Source organism: Photinus pyralis, unplaced genomic scaffold, assembly GCF_008802855.1.
Source record: "Photinus pyralis isolate 1611_PpyrPB1 unplaced genomic scaffold, Ppyr1.3 Ppyr1.4_LG2, whole genome shotgun sequence".
Taxonomy (NCBI): Eukaryota; Metazoa; Arthropoda; class Insecta; order Coleoptera; family Lampyridae; genus Photinus; species Photinus pyralis.
Window position 1 is genome coordinate 48,082,419 of NW_022170403.1, and position 14,856 is coordinate 48,097,274.

Here is a 14,856-nt window from a genome sequence, read left to right on the forward strand (position 1 = left end):
ATTTATGGAAGAATTTAAACGAAATTTGATACATAGGCACTTGGGATAAAGGAAAATCAAACGCCAATTTCAAAATTTGGTTTTGCGCATGCGCAGTGCCAACTTTTTTTTATTTATGGAAGAATTTAAACGAAATTTGATACATAGGCACTTGGAATAAAGGAAAATCTAGCGCCAGTTTCAAAATTTTATTTTGCGCATGCGCAATGCCAACTTTTTTATCTATGGAAGCATTTAAGTGAAATTTGATACTTAGGCGCTTGGAACAAAGGAAAATCTAACATTAGTTTCAAAATTTAGGTTTGCGCATGCGCAGTTCCAACTTTCCTATTTAGAAAAGCATTGAAATGAAATTCTTCTCATAAACTGAAATTGAAGTAGCACGTCAAAAATGGATTGCCCATGTGCAACGCTATCTTTCATATTTGTGGCCGGATTTTTACGATTTTAACAAGAAGTTGCATCTTACAAATGGGAAATGAATGCAAGTGGAAATGCGCTTTATGTAAATCGTTTACGATTACTTTTTAACTTGTTTTATTTTGTTGTATCCTGGCCAAATACATCAGAAAAAATTAAAACGAAATCGGTTTTTCTGGAATATCTGCGAAATTATCGGAATTTTCTGTTTTTTTTAAAGCACGATAATAACTCTTTAATTACGAATCTTTTCTCTGATTTGCCATATCTTCTATGGTTTCAGAGGTCCCTGTGATAGATATCTTTATCTGGTAAAAATGGAAAGTAGTGACTATCATTTTTCTGTCCATCAAGACATGCTTTGCCATTTTTCCAACAAAATTGATGAGTTCTTGCAATTGTAACGTAACCAGAAAGGGAGAAAGAAAATAAGAATTGAATCATTCAGATCTATTCACTAACGTGGTTGACTACCGTCAATAGTTGACTTGATATCAACTAATATTCTCAATGTGGAAAATATTTGGTATTCGGTAACAGCGTTGATAAGACTGCTAATTGACATTAAAGTTGTCAATAATTACTATGTGGCAACGCTGCAAATATGTATAGTAGTTCAAATAAATCTAGTTATTCTAACCTAAAACCTCACTCTTCTAACCATACTTTGAAATCGTTTCGTAATTTCCTAATTTGTTTTCGCTCATTTCATCCATAAATTAAATATGACTACAAAAAACACAAAAATTAAATTGGTAACTTCAATAAGGCATCTACTGACAGAGGTTTGCGACATACTAATTAAAAAGTCTTGACCTACTGCTTTTTGGTATGAACCTTGAGCAAGGAACTGAATTGCAGTAAATAACTAAAATAATGTTCTTGAAATTCTATCAATACATGTTTATCTGTGTACCCGAAGCATTATGGGAATAGATGTAGACCTGCTTCCATCTCTCATATGAGGACCCAATTCTCCTGCTAACCAATATGCGGTTTGCTTGTTAATTCTAAATAATTTCTTAAATAAGCTATCTGAAATATTCAGGGGATTACTACTATCCGTTAAAGTCCGCCGGTTAATATTTATCTCCCTCCTTAAAAATTAAGGTACATAATAATGTTAGAGATGAGTAAACACTTATAACATTATAATAATTTAAAAAAAGAAATTATAACATACATACATTTGCATTATATTGTGAAAAAGGTTATTAAGAATAAAAAAATCCATGTCAAATTGTTATAAGTACTTGCTTGCCTTTCAGTTGACGACTTATTTATTTGTTGACTAGTATCAATTGACAAACGTTTACAGAATAGGAAATGTAACTGTTTGTCAACTTTCATATCAACTTGAAATGATTTAGTTATTCAATCTCCATAGCAACTGTTACAGAATTGAAAACCGCCATTTTTGTTAATTGTCAACATTGACAAGAAGTCAACCTGCTTAGTGAATAGATCTGATTGATTTTATAGTCTGAGAGGAGTCATTGATGGATACAGAAAACTGAAGCTTGATCTGTGTACTTTAGAACGAAACAGATTTCGGAGGGTAAGGTAGGACTCCCAACATAATAAATTGGATAAGAATTCTCAGTGAATATTTGCGAATCTCTTTATATTGGAAGATGTCAGCGGATTTCCAAGGAAATCCTGTGGTGTGGTGGATGTGCAATTGTATTCGTTATCTCTCGTTATCAGGGATGGAATGGTAAAAACGTAATTTGTAATTCAACAAATTTAAGTAGCACGTGTGGACTTATACAGGGTGGACATTTTGTCTGGAACGCTGATATATCTGCAAAACTACAATGTTTGCAAGTTTTGTATGCTATCCATAATTATAAAAAGTTTGCTACCAATCTAATTTCTTATAAGTGGCATACCTTTGCATGGTCAAGGGGGGCATACATTTTTTTAATGGCAACTATTTTTACTTTAATAACAAATTGACATGTGTTATTAAGATAACACTGTTTAACATTTGAATCGAATGGCATTTCAAATGAAACGATTGCTTCCGAAGCCTACCGTACTTAATAAACACCTGAACTTTACCCAAAGTACTAACGGTCGATGGAATAACTATTAATTAATAAACAAAGGCTAAAACTTTATAATTTTGCACAGAAAATAAACATAGACACATTTCAAAGGAAATTATGTAGTAATCGACCAAAAATCTAAATAAATGTGTGTGACGGAGTCTCCATGGCCTTCAGTCTTAAGAGATTAGTAAGTCCTTAAAAAATGATAGGTATAATATTGACGCTTAGGTCATATATTATGCTTCAAGTATACCTATCAATTATTTTAAGGTCTTACTAATCTCTTAAGGCTGAACAGTTGCAGAGACCCTTCACATGTATTAATTTTAAGATTAATTTCAAACATCTCATTGACAGCCTGTATCCATCTGTCTGCCATATCTTCTCTTGCCTTGGCATTGCTTCCGTTTTTTTTTGGTATGGAAATTTGAGTAAAAATTTCATAAAAAAGATTTTGAATTTATTTGGATGATGTGCTTACAGTATTGGAAGCAGTTACAGAGTTCTTTTTAAAAAATGTACCTTATGGTGTTTCTACTTTTGAGAATGTCTATTGCACCCCAAAAAATGACTCCTCTTGTTTAACTTAAATCTTCAATTGCGATTTAATTTAAATTGACTATTTTACAACTAATTATGAAAGCACTGGTATACACTTAACTAATTCACTCACTCAAGTATCTTATTTTTGTTACAGATCCTTTATGGGCGATTATAACAGTAGTCGAAGAAGGGACAATGGCTCTAACTCAACAACTATCTCATTTTAGTGACTTAGGTTCATCAAACTTAGGTACCGTTTCAATTAATCCATTTATTCAACCTAGAGCGAACGGGAATGTACAAGTAGGTATTAGAGTGATATCAGAATAAAAGTGGTGCAATCACATCGTATAAGTTGTGCTAGTAACCAAATGCAAGGGATTCTAGTGGATTCGTGATGTAATTGTACTAAGTTTATTCTAATATTGCTCTATCAAATGATGTGTAATGACAAGCTTTTTTTTAAAGGGGGGTTCGACTCCTGATCCAGATTCAGGAATGTGCTAGTCTAAAAACTCTGTGACCTTTAGTGCCAATGAACTTTAACACCATTGTTGTGATAGCACTTAATTGATTTTCTGTATTTTTAAATAAAATTTATATATTTTGTCTGAGGGTATGTTTCATATAATATTTATAACGGGTGAACTGAGTTTATGCATTTTTATTGGTTTTCTACTAACAATGACTTTTGTAGGCATTTATCGTTGATTGACCATACTACTAACAAAATTGATCTCAGTAAACTATAATTTGTTTGTCGTTAATTGTGAAATGTGCTTAATTTGTTTTATAATCGTCATTTAAAGTTACGACGATTGTGTTTTATCTTGAAGCTTGAATAATGTGTGGCTGTTTCAATAAAATCTTGAAAGAATGTAAGGCGAAACACTTATAACCTATTTACTCTCTATTCACGAAACTTTTTTCTTTTGCACTTCATATTTTTTAAGTTTACGAACAGAATGGCAAAAACCAATCACCAATGCTGATCACAAACCTTTATTATATTATTTATATTCTTTATAAATATTTATTAAATAGATGTTATCTAAAGGTAGTTTATTACATAACGATACACAGTTTCAATTGTTGAAATGACCAATAGCATAACTACTATTACATTATATTACACTAAACATTGTAAAAATTGTACATATAAATAATATTGATCAATGACGTGTCTGTATAAGTTTACTTTTATATTAGACTTATTAAGATAGTTTGAGAGAAAAAAAATTACTTTTATATAAGTTTATGTAATTCTGATTGAATAATAAATTAAAATAATCATTGTTAGTAATCTTAGTCAATTTGAAATTTATTTTCTATTTAGTACAGTGTAATGGTTAACCCAACGTTAGCACATTTCGTTACTTTTATACAGTGTGCGGGTGGTATCTGTGCTAGTCACAGCAAATTTTCTACATTCTTTCAGAATAGTTGTTGATCTTTCATTTATTGTTAAAAGATGCTTCAATTTCATTAAATTTTCAAACAATTGACGCGAATAGCTTTTGTACAAAACAACAGTTCGATTGTGTTCTTTATTTGCGTGTTGAAAGAATTATCTGTTTTTGTTACTAAAATTGAAAGAGCGGAACTTCCTACTGATTTTGCACTTTCTTCTCTCTTCTGCCTGTGATTACGGTTCCATTTCCGATTTCCGTTCCAATAAACCAAACTCTGCTTCAGAATTCGGTTCCGATATAACCACTTCCATTACATCCCTATTAATACAGGGTGTAGTATCTAAAACTTCTCGGATAATTTGTTTACCATAAAAATCACAACTTTGCCCCCATTTAACCTAAACTGCATCTTTCATCATTTCAGAGATCCCAATGATGAGCCACGAATTTGAAACACCCTGTAAGTACGTCCGTTGCCAATTTTTCGAGGTAACGACTTGACAGGTTTTGTTTGAGTTCTGGATATGTATATTAACCATATGGGAATGAAAAATAATGGCACGGATTTTTGAAAAAAAAATGTTGGGGCCCCGCAATGACATTTTTCAAAAATATCTTAGAATTTTTATAAAAGTATTGAGACCTGATTTTACAATGTACAACTAACTACGAGTAAAAATAAAAGGAGGAACCTTAATGACTGTTAAAAACATTTTTTACAAATATTTTTAGTTTTTAGCGTCATACACCTTTTATTTTCAAATAGGGACCCCCATTTTTTAAAAGATTTTTTCTTTGTTTACCTGATCGCTTAACAAGTTCAGTCCTTGCTTTCTTTTTAATTTTAATTTAAAAAATAAAAAAATTAATACCTACCTAAGTATGTTAAAATATCACTGTGCATCTGTACATAATGCAGTTTTTATCAATGTTAATTAATATTGAAACTAAAGGCGAACGTGACACATCTCACATCTGCACACAGGCTGCCGACAAAAAAGAAGGTCGTTGACAAATTAATGATGGTGACGGTGGTACCCTCTATATACGGGATAAGTTGTAAAATGCCATTCTTATTCTTACGTTTCGATTGAATACGGCGCTTTGTGTTTAGTGACTGGAAAATAAATGGATCATTATAGTAATGGGTGCCGAGAGTAGTAGAGGATGTTATTTCGTTCCCCTATGAGATCTATACCTTGCGTCTCGCCTTGCCTATTTTATAATTATATGTAATTTTTTAATAATTACAGAGTCGCAAAAAACAATGTCCAGTACGGATGTTTATGAATTCGATAGCCCTCTGGTATACAACAGTGTTTTTCTAATTCGGAAAAACGTTACTTTTTTCTATGATATATCACAATTATAAAAATGTCCAATACAGAAGAAATATGTACGCATAACTCCGTAAGGGTGGTTTCACTGATGAAGCTCCAGTATTATGATACTTCACCCTTGATTTAAGGCTTTGCTTCCGCACCATTATACCTGAGGCTGCTTTTTCCAGTTCTATCGCTATATCCACTACAAATATAACGACCAGTGAATATTTGGATCCTATATAAGTATATATATTTTTTTCACCTTCGCAAAGTGCGGGATACTCCAAAGTACAACTTGTTCCTTCAGGGCATGCAGTGCAGGCTGGTCCTTTTAAATAAACTGGTTGATTTGGAATATTTCCAGACGGCCCGTAATTACAGAAAAAGTGTTCTACGTAACTTACTTTGGAACCTATCGGAGTCTGAAAAGCTGCTCTGGCACAACCTTACCATACAGAAAACAGATTAATGAACACATTATTACTTATACAAAATCTTACCAATTTGATATGTGTCTGCCCACATCATTTGCGTATATTTGGTAAATAATGAACTATTTCCATCTGGTCTAAAACTTGGCAATTGAAATTCTTTTTCATATTTATAGATACATACAAATGAAAGGAGTCTACCTCAATGGCATTAAAGTACAAGACTTCATCGTACCACTCTTTAATGAAAGACAGTAAATCATTCGTAGCAAAGTTTCCCCGTACAATATTTTGACCCACCGGAAACCGGTCTACAATATGTAATTAAGGTACTAATAATTTAAATGCATTTGCAAACCTAGATCTCTACAAATATCATTGGAGTATATGCACTGACTAATCCATCGATCTGCTACCAGTGCCAGTTCTTCGCTCCATTGTAAGGCTCTCATATTGGAGGCACTGGGTTGAGGTCCCGGATTTCCACGCCTTTCTTGTCCGCTAGCCACGTAATTTCTGAGTGTATTGTGAGCGTCTAAAAGTGCGTCCCTCTCGGATTTTGTAAAGTGAATTTTAATATATCCCCGACATTTGCGGCCGACCTCATTTTGCTATAATTGGAGACCGCATGCAACTGGCATATTACTGCAACAGCAACCCACCTTATATTTGCAGAGTGTGTGCCAGCCGCATTGTTTCCCGATAGTTTCAGATTTTATAGTTATACAACATATTCGACAATAAGGATTTGGTGAAACGTCGCTGTTGTTGAAACTATCGAGCCAATTGATGGTATTTTTTTTGCTGAGGATACTTCTCAAGTCTCTGTATGGGATTGCGTCGCTTAAAATTATGTTAAGACATAAAATAAGTGCGGGCTGTAAAATGGTGTACAACATAGGTAATAAAAAAATGTGTCACTTGAGTGTCATAATTTAGTTATCCTGATTAGTCGATCTACCTACAGATCCATATCCATATATAACATGCTAGCCGTCGTCGTCGTCGTTCGTCTAGGTACCGCTCACTAGAGCGAAGTGGGGGCGCGCAGCTCGCGCATTTCCCTGCCTATACTATACTCAACTCACCTTAGATCATTGTTTATATGATCTAAGATACTCACACAGAGCGCGCTGCACCGGACCGACGCGTAGCAACAATGGTTGTAGCATTGAATTGTTGTAGCTACCACGCGACCGACCCGGGTTCGATTCCCGACCGATGCAGAATTTGTGTAATTTTTTATATTACGTTTCTGGCTCCTTCACTTTCTTATTTATGAACCAATTTACCAATCATGATGAAATTTTACCAGTAGCACCTTTCAATGAAGCCAAATCAATTGTTTAATGAATTAAACATGTGAAAACCAACGTGCGCGTATTCGCAGAAGTAACTCTTATTTGTGGACCGATCTTAGTGAATTTAACAGTAGCACCTTTCAATAAAGGCAAACCGATTAATTATATGTACTAAACACGTGAAAAGCTGCTATTATTATTATATTATTATTTTATTATTATTACGTCTATTCTTTTGTTTGCATACCTACATTAGCACAAATGCACTTGTTCTAACAGCAAGCGTAATCTGCTTGTATAAAATTATAAAATGTTAAAAATGTCAATACATTTTTTAAGCGGCTGGTGTTTATTGTCCTTATTATAGGTACACTAAATGGGGGTTTACAGTATAGTTGAATTCCCCGTAGTTCTAATTTAATAAGCGTTTTCCTACCTGAAACCATAAAACATTTTTTTGGACAGTAAATTATTTAAAAATAGAGGCTGATTAGCAAAAAAATAATGAACATGTGCGGTTTTAAGGGTTTATTCAAAACGATATGAATAATGATTGTGGCGGGCTCTGTGACGTATATCTCAAAGAAAGGTTTTCCAGCTTACATCATACATTATGATCTAAGGTTCCAGACCTGTGTATACCACCGTGGTAAAAACTAAAGTGGTTTGTTTTGAAACAAGGACGTTAGGCACTTTTAACGTTCTTGTTTTGAAATAAAAGCCTTGTATATAGTAACCAACGAAAAAAGGTGACTTTTCTGTTAGATCTGGCATCGTAGCACATTGAAATTGTCCCTACCCTACCGCAATGCAGTCACGTCCGGGTTTCTTCGCAATGTATTCGTAGACAGTTCGTACTTTGACCATTGTCCTTGACGGTTAATCATCCTAAATAAAAGAAAGATTTAGATTGGTTGGAGGTGATATCACCTCTTCAAAATACCACTGTAATAAATAATTGGTGTCCAGAATTCCTTTGTGAATTCCTCAATACCTAAAAATGGCAGATTTATTATCGGTGCCCTTAAAGAAACCGTCAGAAGTTGATATTGTGAACCCCTTGAAGAATCTAATTCAGTCCAGGTACAGCACTGCGGACCAACCCGAAGACTATTCTGAACAAATCAACGAGTTTTCCAAGTTACGGAATAATGCTATCTGGCGAGCATTTGAGAAGTACGAAAGTTCGTTGGAAGTCATTTACAGGTCCGTCTTGTTACTCGTTTGTTCTTGTATCGTTAACGAAATTTGTATTGCAGCTACTATGATCAACTTGTTTCTTTGGAAACGAAAGTACCCGCACAAGAAGTCCAAATACCCTTCAAGTGGAAGGATGCTTTCGATAAAGGGTCCATTTTTGGTGGTCGAATAAGTTTAAGTAAGTTGAAGGTATCAGGATTAACCCAAGTTAGTGTCGATTTTTTTAGCAATTTCATCTTTGGCATACGAAAAAATGTGCATCCTCTTTAACATTGCAGCGCTACAGAGTTCAGTGGCTGCAACACAAAGTGTTGAGAATGATGAAAGCTTGAAACTGGCCGCTAAACTGTTGCAGGTAATTCCACAAAAGATTTTTGTAATGTGTTCACTTAAGAGTCGCATTAAAGATTTAAATGTTATGTAGGAAGCAATTTAAACAATTGCTCTTCTGATGCAGCATATTTATCTACTACTGACTTACTTTCCTTTATGTTATGCTACTTCGACTTTTATAATAATGTAGTTTAAAAAATATTTTTTCTTCAAACGTCATATAATATTGACATTACGTAGCCCAGCACTGAGTTAAAGTTTGACTTTTTAGAACAATCGAACAAGCGGCAGTGAAGTATTTTAGTGCCTAGGCATTAAAACCCTTCAGTGCCAGTGTCACATTGTTTTGCTTTGACAATTTGATGTTATTTACATTAGGTTCTTCGTTCACCTAGCAAGTGCGTTGATCTTTCCTTCTAATTTTAACAGAAATAAAAATATAGTCGATCAAAGAAGCTATTTATTTATTTAAATAATAGTTAATGTTGAAAGTGCTGTTAGTCATATTACCATTATTGAAATTAAACTCTGAGCTCGTTCCTGCAGCATCCAAGTTTTGAAGAGTCAAGTTTTGTTTAGCTCGTCTTATTTCTAATGAATGAATGAAGTATTTTCAAAAACTGGATTGGTTTTTACTTCAAATGGAGGAGTAGTTGAAGTCACTTCTTATGGCTCGTCAGTATTTTGCTGGAACACTGACTCGCCATAAAAAGTAACACTTTAGCTCCTCATAATGTAATATACTATTATCACTAACTCACGAACACGAAAAATACAAACTGGGTGTTATTTGGTTCGTTTTTTTCTGCTATAGGTTATTTTAGAGCCCTTTTCCTCGACCTTTTCTTGCTGCTAGAGCTGATTTTGTGAGTTTTGTAAAATGTAGATCAACAAACTTTTACTTGCATGACTATTTTTTGATTTTTCGGTTCTTCAAATAACATGTGGATAATGACAAGGCTTGGCACTATTGGAATACTTGCATGTGATGTGTGTTAAAGGTCTGTTTAGAGTTTGCAAGCTTTATTGTGGTAAATAAAAATTGCAGCAATATTTATTGCACACATGCGCGCAAGTGTACTTTTCGATCAACTGTTGCAATTTTTATTGCGTTGCTAGAAGTAGATCCGGAGCGATTTTTATTGCATTGCAATTGCAATTCTGGTGACTATTTTAGGGGAATTTTTAATGCCAACATCTAGAATTATGGCACCAACGATGTGAAGTGTGCAGATATTTTGATATCTCTGTTGTTCATCTTGATTGAAATGCACAATAAATAGATAAGTGAAGAACAAGTTAAATGCAAATGATAAATCGAAGATATTTTGTACACACTTATTTAAAGTTATAGGGTTGGTACTATGCAATGAAAATTGCAGACTGTAAACACTTGCTATTTGTTGCAGCAATAAATATTGCCGTAATTTTTATTGCCTGCAATAAAACTTGCAAACTCTAAACAGGCCTTTAGAAATACATACATTTTGTATTTCAAATACAATTTTTTTAGTATTTCATAGTAGTGATTTTTAAGTGCTAGTTGAGCGAGTTGTTCAACAGACATTTTTGTAACGTTCGTGAAGCGCTTCGTCTGGTGAACGCACCCACTGTGAAACATATAGATAGCAGTAACTGCTACTATACAAAATCGTCATGCATATGAAAAAACTAAACATTTCTCATCTCAAACTATAAGAAGCTACGAAAATTAAGAATCATAAATAAACCATTTTTTTATTACTGGTTAAGAGTCTTCTGTACCCACTGCACCCAATGTAAATTTCCATAAGAGCGCCCGCCATAAAAACTCTAGTTGTTTTTCAAAAAACAATTTTTTTTAAGAACTATTTTATAAATTTAGACCTTTATCTACAAAATGTTCGGACTATTTTTTTTAAAAAGTTTATAGCAACTTAATACCGAATGTTTAAAGATTAGATGTTTCGCACCGATTATTGCGCTAATCTGTTTTATTTTTTTACTCTCGATCAAGACGATTTATGGAAAAAGTAAACCGACAGTTTTTTAGATAAGTTACTTCTAAACATGACCCCAAAAAATTAAATCATAATTTTTGTAAATAATGTCTGTATCTTGGCGGGCGATAAATCAACAATTTGAGTGTAACAAGTGCAGCCGCTGCCCAGTGTCGGTGGGAACTAACTAAGGACCAAGACAGGAGTTGACAAAGCAAGAAATTCATCTTATCTCTTGCAGCTATAATCATCTATACACTATAATGTAAAAAAGTTGCGCTTAGGTAAAGAAGACTCTTAACAACATAACTCAATGATCAAGGTCGCGTTTTACGCTTTTGCGCAGAAATTGGCGCAGTTCTTGTATGAACAAACACAAATTCTTGTACCACTTCCTCAAGAAATAGAAATGTGTTAGTAAAGAATGAACGAGGAATGAAACTACTGTTATATAATATATTTGTAATCATTAAATACAGGGCTACTCAAAACTATAAAAATATGCAAGGTGTCCCATTAGATTAAAGAATTTGAAAAAGTATTTTGTTGGGCACTCCCTTTATGTTGAATTGAATTAGTTAGGTATTACATTTTTAGTCGGTGCAGATAAAGTATTAAAATTTTTCTTATACAGGGTGGTGCCTAGCGCAACGCAGCATTGGGATTTCAATGGTAATTTCTTTATAGTCAATTACTAGCTCCCCTAATTATTTTAGAGCAAAACTCTAAATACGTTTTTTTTAGAGAAAAAAATCTGCATCTGTTCATACTTTTAGTTGTAATTTTCCATTTTTCAAAAACCGTAGAAATCGACAAATAAAAATACATTTTTATAAGATCAGGTGATCTTGGAATCTTTTAACAAACTACAAAGGCGGGGGCCCATTTGCATTGCAAGTTATCGTTGTTTGACGTCCAACGATTTTCATTTTAATTCTGTTTCAAACGTAAAACCGACGCAATAAAAGGCATCTTAGGGTAATGTTTTTAAAGAATGTTATGCTGCATCTGTATTCAGGATACTATTGTTTATCATTTTCCGGAATCAGAGTACCTACATAATCGAAGAAAAAAAAACTGTATTTGATGAAGATTTGTTTCCGTAAACTTATATTCGATTTCCGCTACTGCAGCCAAAACGTTGAAATGTATTGTCGTTTCCTGATGGTTTTTCACGGACATTTTGAACTATGTACTGCAGTTCTTAACTAAATATAAATTTAATATACCGTTCAAAGGCAAATAATGAAACGTGATCGCTGTTTTTTTAGGTAATTCCAAGCCATATTGATTTATTGTAAAATGAAAACCTTTTTAATTTTTGTTCGATTCTACGGTTTTTGAAAAAACGGAAAATTATTTAGTAATAGTATGAACAGATGGAGTATTTTTTTCTCTAAAAAAACGTATAAGACTTTTGCTTCTAAAATATTAGGGGAGCCTAGTAATTGACTATAAGAGAATTTACCGATGAAATCCCTATGCACCACCGGTATTGTTCCCCAAATTAATGAAGATAAGTGGGCAAAAAAAGACATACTGGAACCCCGTGTACAGGATTAAGTGGGATAGTTAGACGGCCATTTCTGGACAGAAACGTGTACCGGAAGTTCATGCTGCGTAATTTCCGCTACGTTGCACTTACACAGGAGCGATAGGTGATGGCATGCGGCAAGTTTAGAAAATAAATAATGCAGACAGTGAGTTAGCTGCCTCATGTCCTCTAAGTTTTTGAGCGGATCCTTATTAAACACCTATAGGCCGGAGCTTAAAAAACATTGGTCACATGGACCAGATCATGGTGGTTTGGTCGCCATATTTAAAAATGGCCGCCACGTTGCTAGATTTTTGTTTAAGAATATTTTCCCACACAATGGCTCGATTTTAATTTGTTAAAGAAAGTTTCACTGATTACTTCCCACGGTTTTTGCATTGGTCCAAAACACTACCTTTACATTTACAAAAGTCACAACACATTAGTTCCAATCTTCTGCAGGGACATACTTTTTCTCTGAAGCATAGTCTGGCAATTAAATGGCTTAGACAAATCTTCAGGGTCCTTTGGATAATTTGTCTCTTGTAGAATTAAAATACAGCGGTTTTCGATGTAAACCATAGTCCAACGGATTAAGTTTTTTTTACACAGTTTAATCATCCTTACATTTTTCCTACTATATTTACAATTTTTAAGTGTCATTAACGTGACTTTGATTCAGATATATGAATTTGTTATTTATCAGAAAGTAAATAAGGTCTTCAAGGAGTTGCCAAGTAATTTTGTAATTGTATAACTTTCATCTTTGTGCATTGTACTTGCTATAATAATTATTTTTAAAAGATATGATAATACAATATAGTTTTTTTTTACCGTTTTATATAGCTTTATGTTTATTTTAGAAGTATAAAATGGCACATTATTATTATTATTATTATTATTATTATTAACGAACTGGGAAGTATATTTTCCAAAAACTTCTGTACATTATGTGGAATATAAATTAAGTAAACAAACTTAACTACTTCTAATATTTTAATTTATGAAATTGTTTTAGCAAGCTGCAGGCATTTTTTCCCATTTGAAATCTACAGTAATGTTATCGATTCAACAAGATCCGACACCAGATTTAAATCCCGATACTCTTGGAGCATTGTCGGCGTTAATGTTAGCTCAGGCCCAAGAAATATTTGTCCTGAAAGCTATTCACGGTAAGAATCCCCCTCATTAAATATCCGATACTGAATTGAAATAATCTCCTCAGATGAAATGAAGGATCAAATTGTTGCGAAATTATCGTCGCAGTGTGAAGACTTATATAGTGAATGTTTGAAAATGTTTCAACGTGAAAATTTAAAGCAACTTTGGGATCGCGACTGGATAGCCACTGTATGTGTTTTGCAATAATGCGAAAGCGACTGCCATTGACACTATGTTTCAGATTGCAGGGAAGCAGGCGGGTTATCATGCTATAGCCGAGTATTATCAAAGTCTCGTATGTAAGAGCAACAAGATTATTGGGGAACAGATCACTCGACTTGAGGTAAAGTAGTTACCTACTCAATTTTAGCATCATTTACACATTGTTTTAGAGCGCCATGGAACTTTTCAAAGCTGCACAAACCAGATCTGGAAAGGCAGCTATGTTCCAAGATTTTGCCAACAAAGCACAAAGAAATTTAAACGAAGCAAAAAAAGACAATGACTTTATTTACCACGAAAGAATACCCGATATCAAATCTGTTGCTGCTATTGGGAAAGCACAACTTGCTAAGATCGTACCCTTGGGTTATCCTTTAAGCCAAAATTTCCAAGGTAAATATTTTTCTGTCAACGTTAATCTGCTCATGTTGTGCCTTCTTTTAGATTTGTTCAGTGAACTTGTGCCTGTCGTTGTCCATCAAGCAATGGCAGCTTATGAGCTTCGGAAGAATGAAATTCAAAATGGGGAAATATCAAAATTACGTGATTCTACACAATTTTTGAATAGGTATGCTTTACTAGTATATAATTTAAATGAGTATTGCTCACAAACAAATCTTATCTTTTCCCCAAACTATAATGCACCATAAATATGGCTATTTAGGAATACAGTTTGCTTTCAATTTTAATGATTTTCTTGAACATTCCCGCATATTGGTAGTGTAATATTTATTAGTGATGTTGATTTCTTAATTTCATTTACGTACTAAATCGCTTGCTAAGGACTTTTGGTTTTATCGCCGCTTATCAGTGGTGATCTACATGCAGATTTTAGCCTATGCTTATCCACTTTTGAGCAGTAGGAAGTTTTTTTGTTGCTCAGTGAAATACTGTAGCCAACAATTTCGTAATTACAAATATGTTTAGTATAATAAATAGTT

At 33.6% G+C, this 14,856-nt stretch overlaps 3 protein-coding genes across 4 annotated transcripts; 2 read left to right on the top strand and 1 right to left on the bottom strand.

Moving 5' to 3' along the window:
- Positions 1 to 3,171: 3,171 nt before the first annotated feature.
- Positions 3,172 to 3,631, top strand: LOC116164960 (protein ILRUN-like; the record flags this gene model as incomplete). The annotated part of the gene is given in 2 exon segments (XM_031479217.1): positions 3,172 to 3,320; positions 3,486 to 3,631. Coding segments are annotated over 2 exon segments (188 nt in total), but the record flags the coding sequence as incomplete, so codon positions are not given.
- A 1,826-nt stretch (positions 3,632 to 5,457) lies between these two features.
- On the bottom strand, positions 5,458 to 7,754 carry LOC116164375 (venom allergen 5-like). 2 transcript variants are annotated; one of them, XM_031478543.1, is made up of 7 exons: positions 7,734 to 7,754; positions 6,848 to 7,258; positions 6,544 to 6,796; positions 6,370 to 6,496; positions 6,255 to 6,322; positions 6,017 to 6,199; positions 5,458 to 5,956 (listed from the first exon to the last, which is right to left on the bottom strand). In XM_031478543.1, exons 2-7 carry the CDS (start codon positions 7,082 to 7,084, stop codon positions 5,796 to 5,798), a joined length of 1,029 nt encoding a protein of 342 aa, XP_031334403.1. In that variant the 5' UTR covers positions 7,085 to 7,258; positions 7,734 to 7,754; the 3' UTR covers positions 5,458 to 5,795. The 2 variants fall into 2 exon arrangements, with proteins under 2 accessions (XP_031334403.1, XP_031334404.1); XM_031478544.1 differs by lacking the exon at positions 7,734 to 7,754 and having other exon boundaries at positions 6,848 to 7,554.
- Positions 7,755 to 8,325: 571 nt separating this feature from the next.
- On the top strand, positions 8,326 to 14,580 carry LOC116164870 (programmed cell death 6-interacting protein-like). The gene is made up of 8 exons (XM_031479117.1): positions 8,326 to 8,692; positions 8,746 to 8,864; positions 8,914 to 9,041; positions 13,551 to 13,704; positions 13,758 to 13,882; positions 13,935 to 14,036; positions 14,086 to 14,308; positions 14,360 to 14,580. Exons 1-8 carry the CDS (start codon positions 8,487 to 8,489, stop codon positions 14,563 to 14,565), a joined length of 1,263 nt encoding a protein of 420 aa, XP_031334977.1. The 5' UTR covers positions 8,326 to 8,486; the 3' UTR covers positions 14,566 to 14,580.
- The last annotated feature ends 276 nt before the right edge of the window (positions 14,581 to 14,856 follow it).

Bases quoted from the DNA above. Each gene is read 5' to 3' on its own strand.
- LOC116164375 (XM_031478543.1), bottom strand. From the start codon at position 7,084: ATGTTGTACACCATTTTACAGCCCGCACTTATTTTATGTCTTAACATA. The intron at 6,497-6,543 runs GTTTGCAAATGC...TACATATTGTAG, and splicing joins TGATATTTGTAGAGATCTAG to ACCGGTTTCCGGTGGGTCAA. The intron at 6,200-6,254 runs GTAAGATTTTGT...CTGTATGGTAAG, and splicing joins GGCAGACACATATCAAATTG to GTTGTGCCAGAGCAGCTTTT.
- LOC116164870 (XM_031479117.1), top strand. From the start codon at position 8,487: ATGGCAGATTTATTATCGGTGCCCTTAAAGAAACCGTCAGAAGTTGAT. The intron at 8,693-8,745 runs GTCCGTCTTGTT...TTTGTATTGCAG, and splicing joins TCGTTGGAAGTCATTTACAG to CTACTATGATCAACTTGTTT. The intron at 8,865-8,913 runs GTAAGTTGAAGG...CGATTTTTTTAG, and splicing joins TGGTGGTCGAATAAGTTTAA to CAATTTCATCTTTGGCATAC.